A 25,097-nucleotide genomic window follows, 5' to 3' on the forward strand; every position below is an offset into this window, starting at 1 on the left:
ACCTACAAGGGATGGGGGTAGAGGATAAAGGCTTGCCTGATAGCTGGCCTTCCCCATCAGCATTAAAAATCAAGTAAGAAGATGGGCTGGAATCAAAATAATATGCATAATGATCACATATTCTAATTCTTTCCTAGAAAATTCTCTAACATGAATCACTGAATTTGCTATGACTAGCCTATATAAAAATATTTGTTTGGTGCTTGGTAGCTTTTCACGCATTTTCCTCCTGTTCCCCATAGCACTGAATTTAGCGTCTTGTAAAACTTCAAAATCTGAGGCTGACTTAGTGATTTTGATGAGCAAGACAGATTGTGTTTGGTTACTTCTTTTTATAAATATCTTAAAACACTTACCCTCATTGGCTAAGACTAAGGTATTCTAGTAGGCTGACTTAAAATTAATCCTTTTGTGCAAAAAATAACAAAGCACAACTGGTATGGAATAAGGACACTGCGGAAACTATGAGGACATAGGCTGAAATATTATTTTAGGGAGGCATATTTGCAAATTATATACGATCTAGAAATACAATATGTTCTAACTCAAGATCTTCATTCTAGTGACCAAACTATAAATTATTAATGTACACCCACTTTGGAAAATAACCTCAAGATACAAAGTAAGAGTTATCTCTTATTTGAACATCAAAATAGAAATGGGGGAATAATAAATATTGCCAAAACCTTTTCCGGAATGTATCCGAGGATTAAGAGAAATCTAGGAATTGAGCAATTAATATTTAAATAGAAACACAGGAGATTTGTTCCGAAAGGGAATAGACAGATTGCAAAGTCCCTGTTTGAGTAATCAGATGAAGTAATAAGAATAGTAGATAAAATTTACTGAGAGCTTATTATATGACACAGATCCCTGCAATCAGAGACAGATTGGCCACCTGCAGATTCTGAACAACGGAGTAAGTGTTTTGTTTGCTTGTGCAGTTAAAAACAACTTTAGCCCCATTTAAAAACCAGAATGTTTGAAATTTAAAAAAAAAAAATCAGGATGTGCTTCTTCTCTCTCAACAATTTTAAAGATCTGGCAGCACTAGGCCCAGATTTTTGCCAGGACGGCATGGGAGCACCTGAGTCGTGGTGAATTCTCCAGAGCTTCGTGAAGACATGGCCTTACCAATGGCACCCCTCTCCTTGTCCTGTACTCATCTGAGTTTGCCATTCAACATGTAGTGTTTGGCTTACAGAATATATCAAGACCAGGGTTTGCCTGGGTAGCTCAGTCAGTGAAGGGTCTGATACTTGATTTGGGCTCAGGTCCCAAAATTTGACCTCAGGATTGTGAGATTGAGCCCCACCGGAGGCTCCATGATGGACCTAGAGCCTGCTTGAGATTCTCTCTCTCCCTTTCCCTCTTCCCCTCCCCGACCCTGCACCACAAGCTCTCTCACTTTCTCTCTCTCTCTCTCTCTCTCTAAAAAAAAAGGAAAAAAAGAAAAAAAAATCTAAACCAAAATATACCAAGACTGGATACAAATGACTTTCCTTCCACCTTTGAAGCAAATTCTATATATTGGTAGAACAAAGATAAAACACTAAAGGCTTCAAAGATCTTGGAAAATGAGAGGAGAGGGAGTAAAATAAAAAACAGGCAAAGACCCTCCTTTCCAGTTCACAGATTTTGCTGTCAAAATTGTTGTTCAGCAGAGCCTACAGGTGTTTTATGCACCTTACTGGTGATAAATAACATATATGGAGCCCTTCAGTCTGATGTGTAGAATTCTTTTTCTTTTGAGGGTTTCAAATAGCTCTTAATTATGGGCTTTGAGGCTTCCTAGGTCTGACCTCTCCACAGCTTCTAGCTGGTCCTTCTCTATTTATGCTTGTGACTACATGAATTTGAACAGATTTTCCCAGATAAAGGCATTTTCCAAGTGGAGTTTACAAAATGCTTTTTTTTTTTTTTTTTTTAACTCAAGTTAGTTAACATACAGTCTAGTATTGGTTTCAGGAGTAGAATTTAGTGATTCAACACTTATATCTAACACTCAGTTTCATCCCAGTAGGTACCCTCCTCAATGCCCATCACTCATTTAACCCCTCCTCCCATCACCTACCTCCAGCAAGCCAAATGCTTTCTTATGATGTTGTCTTTTGCTAGAAAAAAAATACAAACAGGAACTGTTGACGCTATGGTGAGTGCTGTGAATTGTGTAAGACGGATGTTTCATTCACAGACCTGTGCCCCTGAAGCAAATAATACATTTTATGTTAAAAAATAAATAAACAAATGGAAAACCACAAGGAAGAGAAAATACAATTATAAAAAAATTTTTAAAATTTAAAATATAGGTTTTTAACTCATTGGAAACTAAAATATGGCTTAATTTGTGTAAGTTAATATGACTTAATTTATTTTAAAAAGTGTTCTCTATAATCTTAAGGAAGTTTCTTTGAATATAAGGTTCTACCTCTGTATGGGCATGATGTGCATTTTATTTAGCATTACTTTTCATAATTTCATCTTAGAGAAATTTGTGTCACCTTTAATCCTCTCTTTGCTGTAGTTTGTTACTTTTAAAAGTGAATTTTTTGTTGTGAGATCGAAGCTAAATTCATAAATTCCCACATTTTCTTCTTAGAGAAGAATTTTAGTCTGGTCATTAAAAGAATTATAAAGTCTAAATTTTCATATAAAATACTGAATTCCTCTCAAAATACAGTATAAATTAGTAAAAGAACTTAAGCCCAGAAATATATATTCATAAATGGTTTTTTCTCTGATTTTATATAAATTACATCCACAGATACCAACAAATGTATAAGAAAGGTGGGGACAACATAGAGTAGAACCTGGAAAATCGGGCAAATGAGAAACTCTAAAATATTAGAAATAAAATTGACAAGATTTATTTCTAAAATAATGAGTTCTGTTACAAAACATTCAAAACAGGAAGTAATGGTTCTCTGCTTTAGGAGCCCTTCAACAATATAATGTAAGAATGAGACGAGAGATCTAAGCTCTGTGTCTGGTTCAACCCATTCACTAGCTGTGGATCTTAGAGACTCAATTCCCCGTCTTTATCAATAGACCATTGGACCTGATATGCATGGAGGCCTCCCAGGTATAAAACACCAGAGGTTTGTTTCCTGTCTGGTCCTAGAGTAGAACAGTCCTTTTCATTTGAGCAACCTTCTAGATACTTACATGTTTGTGCTCCTGGCCTGGGTTTAGGGATTTGGGCAATACTGGGTCTCAGGTAGTCTTTAGTGTCTTCATGGGGTCGCCCATATTTTGAAAGCAAAACTTGAAGCAAGGTCTCTTTCCCCACTCACAAAATTGCCACTATTGTTACTGAAGAAAAATTCTGAAGAGGGAGGGAGAGTAACCAGAGGTTGTTGGGGTCCAATAGCAGTCATAATCCAGGTGTGAGAAGTGAAAGAGAGAAGTCCTATGTCTGCTCCTTGTGTTATTCCAGACATCGCCTGCTTACCACTGTTCTACTGATGCTGGGCACCTTGCATTGTTGTTATCTGTCCTTGTTAGGGGCTCCTGGCCTTTCCCATCACAGCCCTACCCTTTGGTAGAGGCTGCCCAAATCACCAGGCCAAGAACAAATAGGTCCCAAACAAAAGTCTTGATCAGTATTCGTTCCTTAGTACACCAAAGAGAAGAGCCAGGCAGAGAAGAGGTCTTTCTACCCCCTGTTCTCTGATTTGGGGAGGCTCCAATTTAGTCCAAATCATGTAGGAAATGAATTACGCATATGGCATTTGCCAACACCCCGTCATGTGTGGAAATGTACTTTTCTCTGTCATACCTAGTCTCTAAAACCTCCTCTGCAAATAATCTGGAGAGAAACTCCTTATGACAAAACGTGAAAAATTGTCAGTGAAGTATTCTTGGATGTTTCTTTCTCGTTCTTGCATGCCCATCACTGAAATGGTACGCCCCACTAGCGAAGCTACATTATACCACAGAGAGCTTCTTTTAAGGTTCTCCAAACCTCCTTATGGTTTAATAAGCCACAGGCATGATGACTGCCTGTTTTCCTTTGGCCTGGTTACTTGGAGTGTATGTTTGGTTGGCTGTTTATGAAGTCCTCTATTACCCAAAGCCTGTTGACTGATCCATCATTCTCTGACTAGGTATCTGTTCTCTCTTCCTTTTTGCTGATCACAGAGGCGCAGCCCGGTAAGAACTCTCAACATTTTTACCTTGAACGTGTATAGAGAAAATTGTTGCCAGGGCAAGGTGGCCAGGTTTGGCTTCCCATTAAATTTATGATAACTCAGTATGAATGAAGCAGATGAGTTATGCTTACTGGCTGGAAGCCTCTGGTCCTATAAGCATCAAGAGCATATTTTAGAATTATTAGAATTATTAGAACACTTTTCCACAATAAATTAAATTAATACATAGACAGCCCACCCCTAGTGCCAAATTTGAAAAATGTGTGTGGGGGGTTGTGTATGTGTGTGTATGCAAGGCATGGAGACTGGCCAGAAAGCACATAGAAGTTTACAGCAAAATGATTCTAAAGACTAAGAAAACTATAAGGAAAGTAAGGAAACAATTTTTAAGCCACGTTGTTTTAAGCCCGAATTTAAAACAAGTTCCTGGACCACAATTTACTTTGGTTAGTATACTGATATACTGATATTACATAATAATATATAATCATAATTTTCATCTTGGGAGGAAGAGAGATGTTTTCAGGTCAACACTCCTTGCTGTCACATAAATCTATTATTTCACCACCGAAGTCGGATCACTATGAGTTTGCATTGCTCCCAGTGAAATTGGTCATTTTTCCCAGGGTGAAGAGTCTGATGAATTTAAAGCAACAAAAAGAGAAAGGTCTTTGCTATGTTTGAAATGACCCCTTCTGTGACAGGGAAATGGGACTAAAAACAATGCCCTTGGAAACGGCCTCCATGGGCCTATGCCAATTTGAATAATCATTATGTGAGGCCACTAGTCTGCCCCAGCTGGTAAAGCCGGTGGTTCTCTGTTTCCACCATGTAGCCAATGATCAAAGGCAACAAGCCCAGGGACTGCTGTTTGGGTGTGAATGACTCCTCCCCAGCATATAGGCAACATTTCAGATTATGACAAGTTCTTCTTCTTCTTTTTTTTTTTAAAGGAAAAAGAGGAAATTAATTCAAAATGAAGGTGATTTATTCACAACACACATGTTAGCACAATCACTGAAAAGAGGAAAATGTGGTCCTTTGGAAAGGAGACGACTTTTTAATTCAATGGGCTTTTTCCTGACTGGTTTGTGTGGTCGACATAACCTTAACCTTGCTCTAGACTTGCCTCGCTGCCGGGCCAGGCCGCCAGAGAGCCGCGTGCGTGACCCAGTGGACCGTGGCGATGTTCTTGTCTGTTGCCGCTGACTTGTTGCCGAGCATTCCCATTATTTGTTCCTTTCTAAAGTGATATTATTTTATTCTTCCTAAGGTCTCAACAACAGAGTTTTCTTGCCATACCTTGCTTGCACTTAACTGGTGATTGTTTATTTATGAGGAATATTTAATAAGAATATTACTCGGCCTTCTTGCTTAGATCCTCTCCACAATAAGCAGCTACTGAATGCATGAATACACCTGGAACCACTGAGTACAGAAGAAGCCTTGTACCTTCTTTGGTTTCATATGCATTACATTTTTAATAAAAAGGGTAAGATAGGGAGCCAAAAGATCTTCGATACCACCTCTGGGGTCCCCTATCTCTTGGATTTCAGGTCTCGTAATTCTAGATGAATCTGGTTCCCTCATTGATGACCCAGTAGAAGCCCCAGTATCTTTACTACACACCCATAAGAAAATCTGACATCTGAGGCTCTGAAACCAAGAAAAACATTTTAATTCATTTAGATGATTTGATCTCTTATTTTTGTCTATAGAGCCTTATCTTCTAAAAGCCAACCTGTATCCAAACTTCCCGTACTAATGACTGTAGCCGATTTAAATGACTATATTTAATTTAAATGCTTATTAGTTTAAATAAACATGTTAGTGTAAACATATGAATTTAAAATGTTTATTCATTAAAGTAAATAAAATAAATATCTATTTAAAAAATCTTTTCTAATAATGGAATAATTCTCTATAATGGCACAGATATGCAGATCGTGTTATTAGGCAAGACAAGTGGAAAATACAGTTTGAAAAATTGAGCCATTCACTAGAAAGCATCTAGTGAATTCTTGCTCAGATTGAAACTGCCCCTCTATTGTTAAATGAGCTCAAAATGAGACAGAAAATTCTAGTAAGTCCTAGGAAAGAAGATAAGTTTCTTCCAGGTCTGTTACAGAGACTCTACGTCTGGTCTTGTGTTATTAATGTTATCAAGTGAGAGAAGAGAACCTACCTGTGACCAGCCACCAAGCCCTGGGCACACCCTCTGGAATACTTTCCAATACTTGCCCTTTCCCACCCCCAGCACCAGCCCCCACCATTCTCCTAAGGCAAGCCCTCTCCAGTCATGTCCTACCACATGATGCTCTTTGTCTAGGGCTCTCCTTTTCTGCCAGCATCCCATGCTTAGAAGATTTTGAATCAGATTTTTGAGCAGTTTTGAATCAGATTTTTTTTCTAATCAATCTTGCCGTGATGGAATGTGATGGAAATAAATTTCTGCTAGGGTATTATAAGAGCAAGGCATGACCTTCTCAAATTATTCCTGTCAGGGCTATCTGTATTCCTACAGTATCACAATGCCTTGATCTAAAGGAATGACTTCCAGGTAGCAGAGAGGTGGGCCCTGTGGCAGGCAGGTGGAAAAAACTGGGGTGGGGAGAGCAGCTGGAGAGAATGGAATTCCCTGGCCCCTGATTACAGCAGAATATCCAGGGGCCATGCCTCCTCAAGTTTTCCTTCCCTTTAACATTTGTTGAGTAGATCTTTACAAATTACATTAGTAAAATAATGACTATTTTTACTAACAATTCATGGACTACCCCTACCCTGATAAAAGCAGAAAATACTCCTAATACATTCTATTATTTTCAAACATCAAACATATATTAATCTTGGATTTATTTCTCTGATAGACTTCAAGTTTGGTTTTATTTTTTAATAGACTATTCAGTGTTTGCTTAATTTGCCCAATCTACCCAGGTAAGGGGTTTTTCTGGTTCAGGAGACTTATGATTTACCCTCCCTTTATCTCTATAATCCTTGAGTAAAATGAAAAACTGATTTATATGTGTGTGTCTACAGTTTCCAACTTGAATGCAATTCTGAGAAAGATTTCATTTTTCCCCATCTGCATTTCTGAGTTCAGTTGAATTGCAATGACAGAAATATACGTATTGTACATAACATATATGTGGTCTTAAACCTTATAGTGTCTATTTCTAATTCTAGGGTGCAATTAAAAGGAACTTATCCAGTAAGTATATCCTAGCTACCAGAAATAGAATAAAATTTAAAAGGAGAAATAGTTCCTTGGATCTTGGAGCATATGTATATATATTTGCATTATACACTCTTGGGTTTGATTTTTAAGGCTCATGAATGCTTTACTTTTACAGCAAAGAAATCTTGTAATAATAAAGGAGCCTCGTGGGTTCTGAGTGATTAATATTTAAATTCTGAAAATGGATATGTTTCTGGAAAAACATTGCTATCTTCTTCCTCTATTTGTCAATTCTTGCTGTATCATTTGCCTTTACAAATAAACTTAATCAAGTGTGTGTTTGTTGAGGGGGTGGGGAGAGGAGAAGGGCAGAAGGGCCTGAAGACAGATGCAACTTATCCATTCCTAATGTTATCAGATATAAAAATTATAGTCAACCAAAGTGATATGATACAGGTTATAATTTATGTAGGGCATGATTTTCCTCTGCTGCATATAGCACATGCTAGCAAATTCTAAATTCATATAACATTTTCTTGGCATTTCAAGAAAAGAACAGGCAAAGAATGCTGGATTCCTGTACTATGTACATATGGCCTGGCTTAGTATTCTCTTATGGTAATTGGGAAGCGGAACTGCTCGAGGCGGCAGACATTCGAAGAATGGTAGGCTACTCGGGTAAACTCTGCAATATCCAGCTCTTCTGTTTGACAGCTTATCATGGTAATTCCTTGGTTAATTAGGCTTTACAAATGCCAGATAAAATGGTACTACATATGTTTGATATGTGGCTGTTACATTGCCCGGGTAGAGGGTTTGTTTTGCAAAATTTTCATATTGAGTTGGTTATTGATGGAACTTAAATCTCTAAGTGTTTCCAAACATAGCTCATAAGACATAGAAGAAAGAAATAGTAAGAGTATGCCTAAAAGCTTTCTTTGTCCTGTACATCAGGTGAAGAAGTGGCGAGACCCAGGCGTTCCACACCAACGCCAGAACTTGTAAGGTGAGCACGGAAGGCTTTAATTGTGTTTCCTGGAAGGCATCATGCATGCATTCCTTGTTAATAATTCAGCAAATCTCCTTTAGGCTGAAATCTCAACTTCTGTTAATAAAGGCTCTACTCATATGTTAAGTCCATAGCATGGTTCAGGTATGTTACCATTTCTCACAAGTGCAGCTGGAGGGAGATCCATAGGGGGAAGTACTGTGTAATCACCTAGAGTGACTATCAGACATGTGCATGTCCCTCACTGATGGGAGGGCTGGAGTCTGAAGAGGTCTTTTGGTGTTTGCGGTACATGATTGTATTGCCCTATGGAGAATAATCTGTTCAGTTGGTTTCAATTTCATGATACATTGCATCTGTCATACACCAAAAGAATCTCCTATTTTGTTTTTTTGTCTTTGGCAAAGCATTGTATTTTGCACTGTGTGTTCTTTGGGTTAATATTGTACAAAAGGGGATTGTTTTCCAGAAAGACTACTATTTCTATTTAAAAGTTGGATCTTTTTCATTTTGTCTCCCTCTCCAGCCCCACTCCTTCTTCAACCTCTTAACTCCTACTACACACACACACACACACACACACACACACACAGAGAACTCATCTGGATCAATGAGGGGGATCAGGTCTGGGAAGAAGTGAAGATTATGCAGCCTTTTGTTGATAATCAGTTTAAGTAATGATTGGGAGGAAGGGTAAGATTTTGACTTATTCCCTCCTTTCCCCTTGATTTCTCAATGTTCTTCTTTTTCTGGAATAGCCTGTGTTTAAGGGATTAGGGGATTACAACTAGTCTATTGTGTGTGTCGGTTGGGGAGACAGGATGGAAATTAGAAACTAGTAGACCTAGTTTCTTCTGATTCAAACACAAACTTCCTGGGTGGCTTGTCATTTAACCTCCCTATACCTGACTTTCACTAATCACCAAGGGCATTAACTGCAATGCAGAGATGTGATAAGGACAAATGTAAATGGTTCTTGAGATCTGAAGAGACTAAGGTGCTTTGCAACAAACTGTTATCTCTAGTATTATCTTTTCTAGGTATAGAGAATCATGATGATTTGAAAGAGTTTTTCTTTTTCAACTCATTTCTACTAGACCATCTCTTTAATCTCCCATTGAGAACCAGGGATCTTATCTCCTAGCGATTCTCTTGGTCCATAATACATTTGACATTCTTATGTATACTTTCTGGCCCCATGGGGGCCTGCGTACATGCCTGCATATGTACACAAGTACACACATGTCTATCTGCCTCACCGTGAAAAATATTTGAAAGCTTGTATATCTTTTTAGCATTAATATTCCCTTTCTCTCTGTTTTGTTTTAATCTATGTGATTTAGCAAAAAGCCTACAGATGACACGGTGGCCCTTGCTCCTCTCTTTGGTCCACCATTAGAATCAGCTTTTGATGAACAGAAGACAGAAGGTAAAAAAAAAAATGTGTATCTCTATATATTTTTTTTTCATTAAAGTATAATTTGCCTAGAATAAAGGTATGTGTTTTGAGCCATGTACCATCAGATCCTCATAGGAAACAAAAGTTCTGATCTATGGCATGTTGTTGGAACAAGAGCATCATTTGCAAACCTCCAATATTTTAGGATGTGAAATTTTACTTCCGGAAATATCAAGTAGCTCACAAGTTCACTTCTCAAAAGTGGTCAGTAAGAATTACTGCAAATGGATACAGATCACTGGGAATAAGTCAGGGAGTAAGTGCTCTGTGAGCCAGAAGGTCATCATGGTAGATCCAGACCTTCACACTCCCTGGTAGAGTCACTGTCACCGTGACCTCACCTCCCTGACCACATTTACTCTGTTCTCCACCTTGTCAGTGGAGGTGTCAGTTGGGTTGCTCACAACAGACTTGCTTGCAGGGTCAAGACCCAAGAATGACCTTGAATCGTTGAGCAACTTACCAGTAATGTTGTGGGAAAAAAGTCAATTCAGCCATTATTACTGGGTTTACCTACTAAATATTTACTCCTAGAATTAAATATTTAACTTTTTAAAATTAACCATCTTTTTGGGATGGCTATAAATAATGTATATCTTGCTGACATAAATGAAGCTTTTTATAAAAGAGATCTAATTTATTCCTGAAGTGTATTTATGTCCAGTACATGTATCTCTGGTGTGTGGTAATATCATTTGATCTGAAAACACTATGGCTTATGTACTATAAATGTTATTTTTTATACTGTTGGGCAAAGAAATTAAATTTAGCTGTTAAAGGCAATAGGACTTGAAAGCATAATGAGTAGACTAAGCTACAGAAGCAAAAAGACTCTAAAGTACAGGGACTTAAACAATATAGAATTTTATTTGTGTTTTATGTCAACAATCTCAATTAAATAATATAGTACTTGTAGGATGGGTCTGCTATTCTTAACATGTGGCCTTTGTCTCTGGGTCCAAAGGAGCTGATCCAGCTCTCATCATCTCCCAGTCAGAATAAAGTTGGGAGCCGGTGGGGGGAAAGGGAAGACCAGTATACTCACTGCCAACCCCTGTGAGAGCAGCTCTGGGAGAGACATACATCACTTTGACTAGAGCCAGTCAGAGAGAATTCAGTGCCATATGGCCAGACAGAACTTTTTTCAATAGCAGAAAAATGGAGAATGGATACTGGAAAAGAGCTAGCAGTCAATCACATCAAAACATTTTTCAATAACTTAGTTAGGAAAACGTATCAGGAACATCCCTAAATTACTCCTTCAGGGATTTGAATGTCTACAACTTAGAATCCCTAAGTCGAGGTGGCCTTGCAATGAGACTATCGGTTGTCTTATTAACTCAACTATGATCAGTTTTGTTATTTTAATGACTAAATTGTGTAGTGACTAAAGGTGGGATTTGATTTGTTGCCTCTGTATGTTGAATCTACCTATTAAAGGAATCCATGACTGTATGGAAATTGGATTTACAAAATAGAAAACATTCTTAAAAAAAATCAAGGTGGTGTCCCACATCAACTCCATGATCAAATCACATCTTTGGATAATATTTGCTTTCATGTTAAAACAGAAGACCGTCTTTGGGTTTGTGATGGACAGGAGATACACACCTGAACTTATCTGTGGGCCTGGCTTGCTTTGTCTTGAGGTGGTCTCATCCCCCAAAGTTCTATAAAGTTTCAACATTTGCACCAAGTACACTAGCTCTTTCAATATCCACACTCACCTTTCGGATCTACTCGCTCTCACTTCTTTTTATTGATTCTCACATCACTAATTTAAAAAGGCCTGGCGGGAAAGATTTAAAAAAAATAAAAATAAAAGGTCTGGGGAGGAAATATGTATTTTGGAGTCAAGTGTGCATGCCCAGGATCAGATCTTGGCTCCTCTACCTCACAAGGTAGATCTTGGGCACATTATTTAATCATTTTAATCTTTGCTTCCTCTGCTGAAAATGGTATGAATATCAACCACCACCCGGTGGTGGTGTGCAGATTAGAATATCTAATAATAGCTACTGGCCTTGGGATAAGTGTGTTATATGGAGTTTGTATACATTGTATTTATATGTATTATCTCCTGTGATCCTTTTTAGTAACTTTCTGATTGCTCTTATTATCTCTACACTGAAGGAAGGGAAGGTCAGAGGTGCAACAACTGGCCCAAGGCCCTACAGTCTAACTGTAGAGACTGGATTCAAATCCACATCCCACTGACTTCCCAGCCTGTAATTTAGCACATAATGAATTACAAGCAGTGCCTACACATATCCTGGCACAGGATACGTGCAGAGAAGACCTGGTTGTTTATGTGGTTGTTACCATAGCAATTTAAAAAATCAAAACAAGGAGACAGAAGAAATAGAAACAAATTAAGTTCAATGTCATTAGGCCCATAGGCCTTAATTTCTCTGATTTTACTTTGGGTGTCGAAGCCCTTGTTTATTTTTCTGGTTCTCTTAAGATATTTACTGAACATTTTTAGGATAATGTTTCTCTTTATGATTATGGAAAAGGCTTATTTAAAGACCTTATATGATCCTGTAAAGATACAAACCACTCTACAGAACCCAGGAGTTCTCATTTTTGAAGGATATTCACGCCAAACTTTAAATAAACCAACTTGAAATGACCGTCCGTGGGATTAATGCCTGAACCGTCAAATGGGCGCCGGAAATAGGGCCAGTCCATGTTCTGCCATTCAGAAAGTCCTTGTGACCAACCGGGAAGAAAATACAGATGCTGTATTTCGAAAATTTTTATTTAGCTATGTGTGCGCACACAGACATCCCCACCACCACCACACACGTGCACACACACGCACACGCACACACACACACGTGCACACACACGCGCACACACACGCGCACACACACATGCACTCCACTGCCATTTGCATTCTTCACTTGAAAAGCACAAGGAGCAGCCCACTTCTAAATTACTTTGCTAGGACTGAGGCAAGTGGGAGATAATTTTGCAAAGCTCAACTTTAAATTGAAATTTTATGTTTTAAAATCCAGGAACTTTTTTTTTTTAAATCTCACCCTGGGAAATTTTCTTTTTATGTTTCCAGTTCTTTTAGATCAGCCTGAGATATGGGGTTCAGGCCAACCAATTAATCCAAGCATCGAGTCGCCAAAGTTAACAAGGCCTTTTCCCACTGGAAGTAAGTTATGTGTCTGCTCTGTCTGGAAAAATAAGTGACTCATTTTACTGTCTGTCTGCATGGTGAAATTAGGCAACTTGTAGAAAGTACGTAAGCAACGTTTGTATTATATAATATTAAAAAAAGATGTGATTCTAATAGGCTTCAGAGTTAAAGGGGCCTAGGGCAGTTTGTCAAGGCAAGAATAATATATTAAAGTAAAATTATTGGGCTGCCTGGGTGGCTCAGTGGGTTAAGCCTCTGCCTTCAGCTCAGGTCATGATCTCAGGGTCCTGGGATCGAGTCCCACATCGGGCTCTCTGCTAGGCAGGGAGCCTGCTTCCTCCCCTCTCTCTCTCTCTCTCTACTTGTGATCTCTCTCTGTCAAATAAATAAAATCTTTAAAAAAAAAGTAAAATTATTAACTTTGAATCATTGTGTCTTCTGACATCCCATGGACACATTCCTTCCTTCATTCATTCAAGTTGCATATATAAGAGGGAGAAGCAAGGAAGGTAAAGAAACTTACAGTGCTCCAGCTACCAGCCAATCACACAACACAGAAGTGAACAAATCAGATGGCCTCTGAGAGTGCTACAGGACAAGGAGGGTGCATGGGACAGAAAGGACCCACTGAGATGAAAGAGGGATAATTGGAGAGCAAGAGAAATGATGTTATTTGGTGGGAAGCTGAGACAGGAGGTCAGGACAAACTTGTCTCAAACCAGGGGTCATGAGCACTGCCATTCCAGGATGCTCCCCACTTCCTCCTGAAGATGCTAATGGCCCTTCATCTGTAGCGAGTTGGGCTGTTTGGCCTTGAATGGATTGCTCCTCTGGTCAAGCCACCTGTTTGATGGATTTCTTGAGTTCTCATTTCAGTGGACTTCCCATAGCCTGTGTGCTTGAAAAAGCACTCCTTAAAATGCCCGTGGGAGGAAGACTCGGTCTCAGAGAAAGGAGTTTGGAGGGATGGTGGGATGCAGAGGGTATTTTCATTTTGTGAAGCTCACATCCATACCAGTTAATACTTTTCCAGTTCAGCATGCCCAGGGTTCTGCTTTATGGGGCCTACAAATAATCACTGGAATTAACCAAGGGGATTTATGATCAAAGGCCCGAGAGGTTGTTTGCTGGAGATACTGCTATAAAACCATGTGATCGGGTCTTTGCAAAGATATTTATCTCATAAAACAGGATAGGAAAAATAGCATCACCAATAGCTATTTTAAACATCTGAACTTTTAAAGATATGCTTTGAAAGCATTCGAACCCCAGTGCTGTGATTTTGAATGTTTCTCTCTGCCACTGGGAAATAAATCCAGTGAAAATGCTTTAACTTCCTTGAAAAGCTTTCTTTAGAGACCTGAGCCATCCAGCTTATTCCTAGAAAACCCGCCCTAGATGCCAGGAAAGTCCATAAATGAAATGTTTACCTAGATGAGGTATTGATTTTAAGAGCCATTATTGGCATTTTCGAGTTTTCCGATTTTTATGAGGTGTTGTTACACTTAGTACAGCTGTTCTATAATCGATGTGTATTGTATACTTTTGCTCATTTCGTGCTTGCAGCGTAAGTTTGCTATTTTAAATTGTTAGGGTCTTACGGTGTTTTATGTTTTTGTTGATTATGACCTCAATTTTCGGGGAGAAGCTTAGTCAAAACAGAGCCCCTGATGGACTCCTAACTTCTATGGAAAAACATGATCCATTGAGGTGTAGTTTCAGAAGCTCCTAACCTAAGATTAGGAACCACACATTTCTATGCTTTAGGATGATGCTGTCAGTCACACCTGTCGTGTAGAAAGACAGGATGGTCTCTAAAATTAAATGAAGTCAGGTGGGGGTGGAGTGACAGAAAGGAGCTCTTCCCAGTGCAAGCAGGCAAAGGGTACTGCCATGCTCTCTCCGGCCAGAGCCCAGCTGACACGCTCTGCTTTTAGGTCATGGAAGACTGGACAAGATTCACGATTCACAGATGAACTGGAGTCCAATTTATGAGATCAGTGTGAACTCTTTGAATCTACCAAATGTAGCCAGTGACAGAAAAGCATGCATTTAAAGAGAGAGTAAGAAAAAAAAATGTACCTGTTGAAACAGGAATCCCTAATTTTTTTTTTTAAGATTTTTATTTATTTGACAGACAGATCACAAGAAGTCAGAGAGGCATGCAGAGAGAGAGAGGAGAAAGCAGGCTCCCCACTGAGCAGAAAGCCTGATGTGGGGCTCGATCCCAGGACCCTCAGACCATGACCTGAGCCAAAGGCAGAGGTTTAACCCACTGAGCCACCCAGGTGCCCCAGAATCCCTAACTTTGCCTACAAAATGACAAGTCCAATTCAGAAGGCTGAGTCTCTGGGCTGGGGCCATAAGACAGTACTTTTTCTATCTTGAGGGGTTTGGTTCACCATCATTTTTACCAAGGGAATCTGTGTATTCTTTCTTGCTCCCAATGATACTGCTTCAACTTTTAAAAATATACTAAAAGTAGGGGTGCCTGGGTGGCTCAGTGGGTTAAAGCCTCTGCCTTCAGCTCAGGTCATGGTCTCAGGGTCCTGGGATCGAGCCCCACATCGGGCTCTCTGCTCAGCGGGGAGCCTGCTTCCTCCTCTCTCTCTGCCTGCCTCTCTGTCTACTTGTGATCTCTGTATGTCAAAAAATATATATATACTAAAAGTTAAGATGTATAACTTTGGGGCGCCTGGGTGGCTCAGTGGATTAAGCCGCTGCCTTCGGCTCAGGTCATGATCTCGGTGTCCTGGGATCGAGCCCCGCATCGGGCTCTCTGCTCAGCGGGGAGCCTGCTTCCTCCTCTCTCTGCCTGACTCTCTGCCTGCTTGTGATCTCTGTCTGTCAGATGAATAAATAAAATCTTTAAAAAAAAAAAAGATGTATAACTTTAAGACATCTTTCCAAACTCAATCTAGGCAATATTATCCTGACTATATTAAAACCCCCTCACCCAATATGGTGAGTGCTGTGAATTGTGTAAGGCTGATGAATCACAGACCTGTACCCCTGAAACAAATAATACCTTATATGTTAAGTAAAAAAAAAAAAAAAAAAAAAAACCCTCACCCAAGCCTCCATCAAGACATTCTCATTCCCTTCACCATACCCTGGCTTGTGATCATCTGTAAACGTGGTATTCATCCATTCAGTCATAAATTCCTTGACCTACAGAGGTTTCTTTTGTTCAACCCCGTGCCCCCAGTTCCTAGTACAATACGAAAATTTGCCGGTGCTTGAAGTTTGTCAAATAAAGGGATGAATGAATAAAATGATGACATTAGTATCGTTATCATCTGACATCCTTTTGACAGATTCTTTTCATCATAAACTGGAAGAATCTGTTTTATGACTCCATCAGAAAGGATGAATACCCAACTTTTGTATCAACATGGATGGGACTGGAAGAGATTATGCTGAGTGAAATAAGTCAAGCAGAGAGAGTCAATCATCATATGGGTTCACTTATTTGTGGAGCATAAGGAATAACACAGAGGGCATGGGGAGATGGAGAGGAGAAGGGATTTGGGGGAAATTGGAGGGGGAGAAAAACCATGAGAGACTGGGGACTCTGAAAAACAATCTGAAGGTTTTGAAGGGGTTGGGGGTGGGAAGTTGGAGGATCCTGGTGGTGGGTATTATGGAGGGCACGTATTGCATGGAGCAATGGGTGTGGTGCATAAACAAAAAATTCTGGTACACTGAAAAGAAATTTAAAAAATTAAAAATTAAAAAAATAAATAAATAGGATAAACTAAAAAATAAAAAATAAATAGGATAAACTGATCCTAAAAAAAAAAAAAAAAAAAAGGAAGAATCTGAATGGGTCTTGCTTCCATTTCTTAGCCCTGAACTGAGAAACAGTTAGACCACTAATGGTTATAACATTTCCAATGGCAGGGATATGAATGAAAACCCAAATCCTGCTTACCTACAGAATATTTGTAACTTACGGAGAAAGTGATCATTGATGCTTGGTTTCTCGTGTCTTTGCAGCACCTCCACCACTGCCTCCCAAAAATGTACCAGCCACCCCACCCCGAACAGGCTCCCCGCTCACAGTTGCACCTGGTAAGTTTCAGTTTGTTTGGTGCTGGGAGGATAACAGCAATCAGCAGTGGCCCTGGACTTCAACCTGCCCTGGACGTGTCAGGAGCCGTAGAGACTCCAGGATGAAAATGTTTGCACTGGGCTTTCCTTCCATGACAATTTACCATGCAGACTTATTTTAAAGTATCACTCTCTGATTTCACAAAAAGGTTCTCTTTCTCAACTCATTTTTCCTCGGTATCATTTTGTTGAATGAAGGCCACATTTACTTGTGAGATGAAAGAAAAAGAAAATCTCAATATCCCAAGTCTTCGTCCAATTGACATTTCACTTTGTTGGATCTCATGTTAATGATTTACAAATTAAAAATCTCAAAGCACAATTCATATTTTTCCCAAGAGCCAATCATTGTTTTTTCTAGAATTAAAACTGCCTAAGCTTCAAAGACATAGAATGGTTCCCAGAATGTACAGTCTATGCGTAAGCTTGGGAGGTGGGGAATTTTTTCCCCCAGGAATCATTATTATCCTGTGGCAAAGAGCTAGGGTAAGGATAATGAAATATGGCAAAGAATTGCCACGTGTCTTTAGACAGACCTTTTCTAAGGCATCTCTTTACCTTCTATTAAAATCAATATTACATACTCATGCAATTTATAATCTACCTTGTCCTCCTGGGCCAGGAAGTCAAAAGCAGTAATTGCTATGTGATGTGTCTGGGCCCTTCGAATATGGTTCCTTAACTCCTTTGGAATGCTATTGCTGCTTTGTCCTTTGCTATTTTTGCAGACTGGTGAGTTTGATAGCTACAGGGTAGGTACTTATCTATAAGATCAAGTGCAAGGCATAGTTATTTTTGAAATTTATATTGATTAAAACCCAGCGAAGAGTCATCCGGAGAGTCACAGGTAAAGGTGTTTGCAAGTTCAAATCATTTTGGCTCCTTGTATTCCCATAAACACGTTAGGTATAAATAAATCTACCAGCGACAATATTATAAATAGTGTGGGGCATACAACCTGCTACCCCATTTATCTGTAGCCTTGGAGCCCTGAAGTTTAATTCTTTTCTATCATGAAATATGGAAGAAGCAAGCCAGTTCTTAGAACCAATGAGTTATTTAAGGATGCTTCAGCTCATGCTTTGCAATCACTCAGGGAACAGCTTCTAATTTCGATAACCTCAGTGGGTAAAAAGTGTACTGCTTCATGTTGCAGTTGCTTTCAAGCATTTCCTGCCAAGTGTAGAAGATAGTTTTGAATTTTTGTCTCTTATCACTGATAAGAATTAAAGAGAAGAGCTGATGCTGAGGTTGTAGCAAAACCAAGACTTTTCTGTTTCATGACTCCAAATAGATGTAGATCACAGTTATACCTACAATGTTCACAGCTTAGACTTGATGGGAAAAGAAACGATCAAGATGTTTTGACAGTTTTCCTCCTTATTAAACACCTATACAGGTAACAGTTCTGATAAGTAGTAGATGTCTTCTCAATAACCTGTGTGTGTTGAATGTGGGATGTATATGTGTGTGTTTGTAAATATATGTGTGACGATATTTCTTTAAATGACCTTTGTATTGTGTTTCTGGTGTTTTTAAGGCAGAGGATGTACAGCTGATTTTGACACAATAATTTTTTTAAACTAACAGATATTCTTAGTTTCAGCACACCTTTTAATAAGCTGGAACAGACAGTCTTTATCAAATATGAGGGTGATTCTTGGCTGTCAATTATTTTTCTATGGTGTTTGACTATAGGCTAGACTTTCTGAAGGGACCTCCCTTTTGGAATTGCAGTTCCAGAGCCTGAACTCTGTGAACCTTTTCCGAGCGCAGCCTTTTCAAAGGGATCACCCTTCGCACTTTTGTGAGCAGCCTTTGAGAGCAGTAGAGCGCTCAGCGCCCAACGGTGGTAAAAATAGCTACCTGGGGTCACCCAGCAGAGAGGGTAAAACCACAATCTGAAAGAGTGATGCTCACGTTATGGAGGCAGAGAATGCTCTCCTCGCCTTCAGCTCTGATCCGGGTTATTTTCACACCTTGCAGGGCAATCTGTTTACCATGCTTTGCCTCACCCCCTCCCGCCCCCGCCCCATACAAATAATATTCACCAAGTCAATTAAAGTTAAAAATCAACTACTTTAACCACAGGAAATGACCAGTCAGCCACAGAGGTCAAAATTGAAAAACTACCATCAATCAATGACTTGGACAGCATTTTTGGCCCCGTGTTATCCCCCAAGTCTGTTGCTGTTAATGCTGAAGAAAAGTGGGTCCATTTTTCTGATACGTCCCCGGAACGTGTTACTCCAGAGTTGACTCCAAGGGAAAAGGTGGTGTCCCCACCAGCTGCATCAGACAATCCATCTGACTCCCCAGCTCCGGGCCCTCCGGGCCCTCAAGGCCCCCCAGGACCCCCAGGACCCTCTGGTCCTCCTCGCAATGTACCGTCGCCGCTCAATTTAGAAGAAGTCCAGAAGAAAATCGCTGAGCAGAGCTTCATTAAAGATGATTACTTAGAAACAATCTCATCTCCCAAAGATTTTGGGTTGGGACAGAGAGCGACCCCACCTCCCCCACCACCACCCACCTACAGGACTGTGGTATCATCCCCTGGACCTGGCTCGGGCAGTGGTACGGGGACCACCAGTGGTACGTCTTATTGTTTGAGTGTGCTTCATGTGACGGGGAATGGCCGTGGCTGCTGCAGTGTGAGCAACACCCTCCTCCTGCCTGGCAGTTGGCTTTAGAGCTTCAGCCATCCCTCCTCTGATCTGGGTGTTCTGTGGCCCCATGGCATGTCCTAGTGCATCGAATGCTCACCGTCATAGTGCAAGTCTGTGATGTGTTCTGCCCTGCACCTCCCAGCGCTCCTTGGGAGCGCCCTGCCTTCCACCCTGCTGTTAGGAAGTGCATATTTTTTAAAGAAGCTGCTTTGTCATTGTTTGGACTTCAGGAAAGTCCTAGAAAGGCAGATTTCCTAGCCAGTGAGTTTCATGTTAAGTGTCTAATTTCCCTGTCAGATGCCTGTACAAGGACTTTTTTTAGTTTTATTTTGTTTTCAGCTTTATTATCACTGGCAAAATTGTAAGATATTTAAAGTGTACAATGTGATGACTTGAGCTATAGATATATATACACAGTGAAAGGACTCTTCCCATCGAATTAATTAACACACCACATATTTACCTTTGGGGGGTGGGTTTGGGTAGGGGGAAGGCAAGGACATTTAAGCTCTATTCTCTCAACAAATTACAATTATACGATATGGTGTCATCAATTATACAATACAGCATTATAGTCACCGTGTTATGCATTAGCTCCTCAGACTGTATTCATCTTATAACTGAAAGTTTATACTGTTTTTTCCCAAGGGTCCTAATTTTGGTAGGTAGGCCACTGTGTTCTTTTTCTACTTTTTTTCTTTTTCCCCCAGTTCTTTCTTTTTCCGTAGAGGGAGAACCATGTTAACCCCTCTAATTACTTCAGAAAAAAAGAAGTAGGGTTTGAAAAGGAGATTTTTAGGGGACAGCACAAAGAACGTACCTTACTACAACCGCATTGTATCAAGTTGCCCCTGAAGACAAATTATTCTGATTTTATCTTGATAAGCTCATCAGCTGTGAAGTAAACTCAAAGCATGGTGACAGGTGATGGGGAAGTCTGTCAGAAATGGACATTTAGGACTTTCTATGCAAATGTTGATGTTGAACCTGACATTTTGGTTTCCCTTCTTTGAAGCTTCATTTTGAGTTCCCATCATATAAAATGATGGCAACACCTGCCATGCACGCTGAAGAAAGATCAAGATTTTCTAATGTCTCTTCTTCCATATTTTTTCTCCTACTGTTGCTCACATTGATCTGGCAAGAACCACCTCCCTCTGCCCCCAGGTCCTTCCCTCTTGTGCCTGTAGGTTTGGTTTAGGCACCTTCTGAGTGCCATGAGTTTTTTGTTTTTCATTTGCTTTGGAAGAGGTGACCAAGTTTATGCTATTTTGATGCAGTAAGAGACCGGGAGGAAAGACACTTGTCTCCACTCTAATAGTCATTAATCATTGCTGCCTCTTTCAATGGAGTAGTTCAGGGCTTGCTCTGTGTTTGAGAATTCCTGTGCTTCAAGCATCCAGTCTGATCAAGGAGAGGGCTGGAGAGTCACCTGTACCCCACACAAAATCGATGTTTTTCTATCACTGCATGTGTCCCAGGTGCCTTCCTCCACCGAAAAAGGACAACTACCTAATATGCAAATAAATTTGGGGAACATTGTGTTAAAACAAAATCAGCAGGTTTCTTTACCACAGGACCTCTGAGAACCTTTAATTTGCCAAGAATAACAGCTATAGTTTCTTCTCCTGGTTATCATCTTAATCCTATGTGCGCATTGCTTCGTCCTTACAACAATCCCATGTGATAAATGCTCTCTTATTTCTCCTATTTTGCAGCTGTGTAAACTTGGGAATACTGAGGCTCAGAGATGTCAAGTAATTTTCCCAAGTTTACACAGCTACAGGTGATGGACTTGGGATACTCAGTCATACTCAGGTCTGTCTGATTCTAAGCCTGTGTTCTTAACCCCAGGGCTCTCCAGGCACTCTTTTTTTTTTTTTAATTTCTTTTTAGTATAACAGAATTCATTGTTTATGCACCACACCCACTGCAATACGTGCCCTCCATAATACCCACCACCTGGCTCCCCCAACCTCCCACCCCCTGCCCCTTCAAAACCCTCAGATTGTTTTTCAGAGTCCATAGTTTCTCATGGTTCATCTCCCCTTCCAATTTCCTCAACTCCCTTCTCCTCTCCATCTCCCCATGACCTCCATGTTATTTCTTACGCTCCACTACTCTTAAAGTTTAGTTACAAAATCTCCCAAACTTATTTGACCACTGACACCCACCTGTCGGGACCTGTGTCATCAACAGGGTCACCAACAATTCTCTCAAAACCCACTCTCTCTGCACCTCTCAATAATTCTAAAGGGTTAGAGCATACACCTTCATCCTCTGTTGCATTTTTAGATCATTTTGGGGATATAAGCCTCCTTACTTAACTGTAAGGGTAATAAAAGAATCCTAATTAAAGCCTTCATTTCGAACTTCAGACCTGTCTCCTGTCAAAGAGGGTAGTGCTTCCAGAGTCTTCATGGTGCTCTTCTCCCAGAGTGAGGCTCTCAGTCTTCTGAAAAGACTTCTAGAGGAACAATCCCTTTGTTCCAGTGGCGGATCACTGTGCTTGCCTCAAAACGAACAGGTTTAGTTGGGGAAGGGAGGACAGGGCAGAGTTGTCGCTCCTTTGTTTCTTCCATCACCTTCCACAAGACTCTGGAAGATATTTAATTGAACTGAGCACTGATCTAATGAGTGAAGAAGGGAGCCTTAGCTTTCTTTCTGAAACCTTCAAGAATTTTGTTGTCATTTCTCTGTTTAGCTTCATAAATTATTTGAAATTATTTTTAGGTGTTACCAGTAAAGACTATTGATTCTTAATAATTGAGCTGGAAAAAAAAAACCCTATACTTTGCAGGTAAAAGATTGAATTTCTAAGTGGAAGACTGAACTGGGTCAATGAAGCTCATGAATAAATAAAACTTTTGCACAATTATCTCCTTAATTAAGTCCCAGTTTATTTGCCATTTAATGTTTTATTGATGGAATATACACAGACTAGCAGAAATGTAAATTTATGATTAAGACAATGGGAGATGGCCTCATGTTTTAAAAATCAGCCATGCTTCTCAAGACCTCCTTTTTATAAAACTTAGCCTGATAAGACTAGTTTTCCTGTACATCTCAAACTATATTTAACTGGGTACCATTTTTTTAAAGATTTTATTTATTTATTTGAAAGACAGAGATCACAAGTAGGCAGAGAGGCAGGCAGAGAGAGAGGAGGAAGCAGGCTCCCCGCTGAGCAGAGAGCCCGATATGGGGCTTGATCCCAGGACCCTGGGATCATGACCTGAGCCGAAGACAGAGGCTTTAACCCACTGAGCCACCCAGGCACCCTTAACTGGGTACCATTTAAAACCATTAATTTTAAAATTTCACTCACTTGGTCACTGACCAAATGCAGACATTACATGCAGCCTTGTGAATCAGTTGAGTTACCTGATGTTGAAAAGCAATTGAAAGTTAAGAATTTGTTCCAAGAACTTCCATTTCCTTAGGGCAAAGTTATAAATACCTAGTTTGGCCAGAACTTTGCTTTATTGGAATGGAGATGATGATTCTCTTGGCAAAGGCCATTTCTTCTCCCTTGTGGGTGGTGTGACAGGGAATGGGACAGAGAAAGAGTTCTATTGGCTTGTAGAGACCAGGTAAGGAGAGGTGTCCATAAAGATAGAATGTTCAGTGCAACACTTTCCAACATGAGAAACTAAGGCAATATTAGAAGATGTTACACACACACACACACACACACACACTCACATTTATAGACAAATGAGTGTGAGCTAACTGGGGTTGACCTAAAGAATATATTTCCTAACTACAAATCTTGTAGAGTGGCAGAGTCCAAGTAGGGAAGCCACTAGCCAACAAAGAAAGATAGAAGTTGAAGCAGTCATTATGTGGCTACCAAAAAATCTATATTAGAACTTCAAGTTGAAGCAGCAAATGGGTTGAAGGCATGTCAATGGCTTAACTTTTTGAACTTACGAAACTCAAATAACATATGGGTGATTTTCAAAGTTAAATCTGAAACAACGAATGTCCAGGTTTTTTCCCAGCACAGCTCTTGGGAATAAACACGGCTTGTAGAAGAAATGAAGGTATAATTCCAGATCAAAGAATGAGGCTAGAGACCTACAAATAGTCTTCTAGAATATGAAACAATTGTGTGATCTCACAAAAGTATGGGAAGCCTCAGTTCAGTTATAAAATTCCCCTTAGGCCCTGACTACCCTCTGCTAAACCTCAGGGCTCTGTCAAGAGGGTTTTGCCTCTTAAGCAGTGCCTCAGTGTCTTTCTAACTGCACAACAAATCAGTTAAATCAATCCAGTTAGGAAAAAGTGAGAGGAAGAGGAAAAGTTAACTAGCTACATTTTTCTTTGCTTTTAGTTGTGTCTGTAGGAAAAGACAGTCTTTACCATCATTGTCAACATCTATTTCCTTTTATTTGTGTAGCATTTTATAGTTTAATAAATACTTGATATGCATTTTCCATTTCCATTGTTACAACTACCTTGTAAGGTAGAAATGTCTCATTTTTTAAAATAAGAAGCTGAGGTTCAGAGAGGTTAAGATCCCATAGCCCGTAAGAGGCAGACAAGGCCAGAACTCAGATCATCTGGCTTTTCATTCAGTTTTTTTCATTAACTTTCCCAAGCACTACTGACAGTGATTTTCAAAACTTTCCCTCTTAGAACATGTAGAAAAAAGATAAGCAGCTGACCTTTTCCTGAGTTTGATTCAGAAGACTATTTCTTGGAAATAGAACCATGGATAGATATTTTGAACCATTCCTATGGCGTGGTTTTCCAGTGAAACAGAACCTAGTAAAAGCCCCATGTAACTTCCTGACAACGACTTTGTTGTTTAAAGGTTTATTTTCCATCTCTCTGCTGTCACTTCTGTTTCCTTGAAAACATCCTGGGTGTCAGTCTATTAAGTCAAAAGGAAACTTTGTAGTGGGACCTGTCAAAACACATCTTCCTTTTTTATTCAAGAAAAGATTAGCCGAAGACTAAAAATATTTACGTTGAGAGAGATATGTTCAAGCTGCTGCTGCAAAAGTGAGGGCAGACTTTGTGCAAAATGTGGGACTTCACATTCCTTCTAAAGCTACAAGACACTGCATTTAAGAGCTTGGGCCTTGGACTTAAATCAACTATCTGAGTTATGGGACCTTGAACAAGTTACCCAATATCTCCGAGCTCTAGCTCTGATTGATGTAACTACAGTACGTTCCTACAAAACTTGGTGTGGGATAAAATAAAATAATGCATGTGAAGCGCCTAGCATTGATCTTGACCCAATAAAATAAAAAGTAAGAATACAGAAAAAAAGAGATGGGGTGGAGAGGCAGTAGAGATAGGGATGGAGTTGGCAGTAATTTTAGTAGGGTTTCACACTAACGAATTTACACATAGAATAAA

General features: G+C 39.8%; 1 protein-coding gene across 20 annotated transcripts in view; it reads left to right on the forward strand.

Annotated features, from left to right (window-relative positions):
• The window catches only part of SGIP1 (SH3GL interacting endocytic adaptor 1), a 209,823-nt gene that overhangs the window by 123,723 nt on the left and 61,003 nt on the right, over nucleotides 1-25,097 (forward strand). For 12 of the 20 annotated variants that reach the window (XM_032870020.1, XM_032870021.1, XM_032870025.1 and 9 more), the window contains 7 exons: nucleotides 4,141-4,152; nucleotides 7,335-7,359; nucleotides 8,281-8,332; nucleotides 9,679-9,764; nucleotides 12,868-12,960; nucleotides 16,945-17,019; nucleotides 19,150-19,650. In XM_032870020.1, coding sequence (XP_032725911.1) covers nucleotides 4,141-4,152; nucleotides 7,335-7,359; nucleotides 8,281-8,332; nucleotides 9,679-9,764; nucleotides 12,868-12,960; nucleotides 16,945-17,019; nucleotides 19,150-19,650 — 844 coding nt within the window. The remainder of the gene's footprint in view (nucleotides 1-4,140; nucleotides 4,153-7,334; nucleotides 7,360-8,280; nucleotides 8,333-9,678; nucleotides 9,765-12,867; nucleotides 12,961-16,944; nucleotides 17,020-19,149; nucleotides 19,651-25,097) is intronic. The other 8 variants (XM_032870032.1, XM_032870033.1, XM_032870036.1 and 5 more) reach the window with 2 other exon arrangements.

This window comes from Lontra canadensis, unplaced genomic scaffold (assembly GCF_010015895.1).
Source record: "Lontra canadensis isolate GAN:19392208 unplaced genomic scaffold, GSC_riverotter_1.0 scaffold40, whole genome shotgun sequence".
NCBI lineage: Eukaryota > Metazoa > Chordata > Mammalia > Carnivora > Mustelidae > Lontra > Lontra canadensis.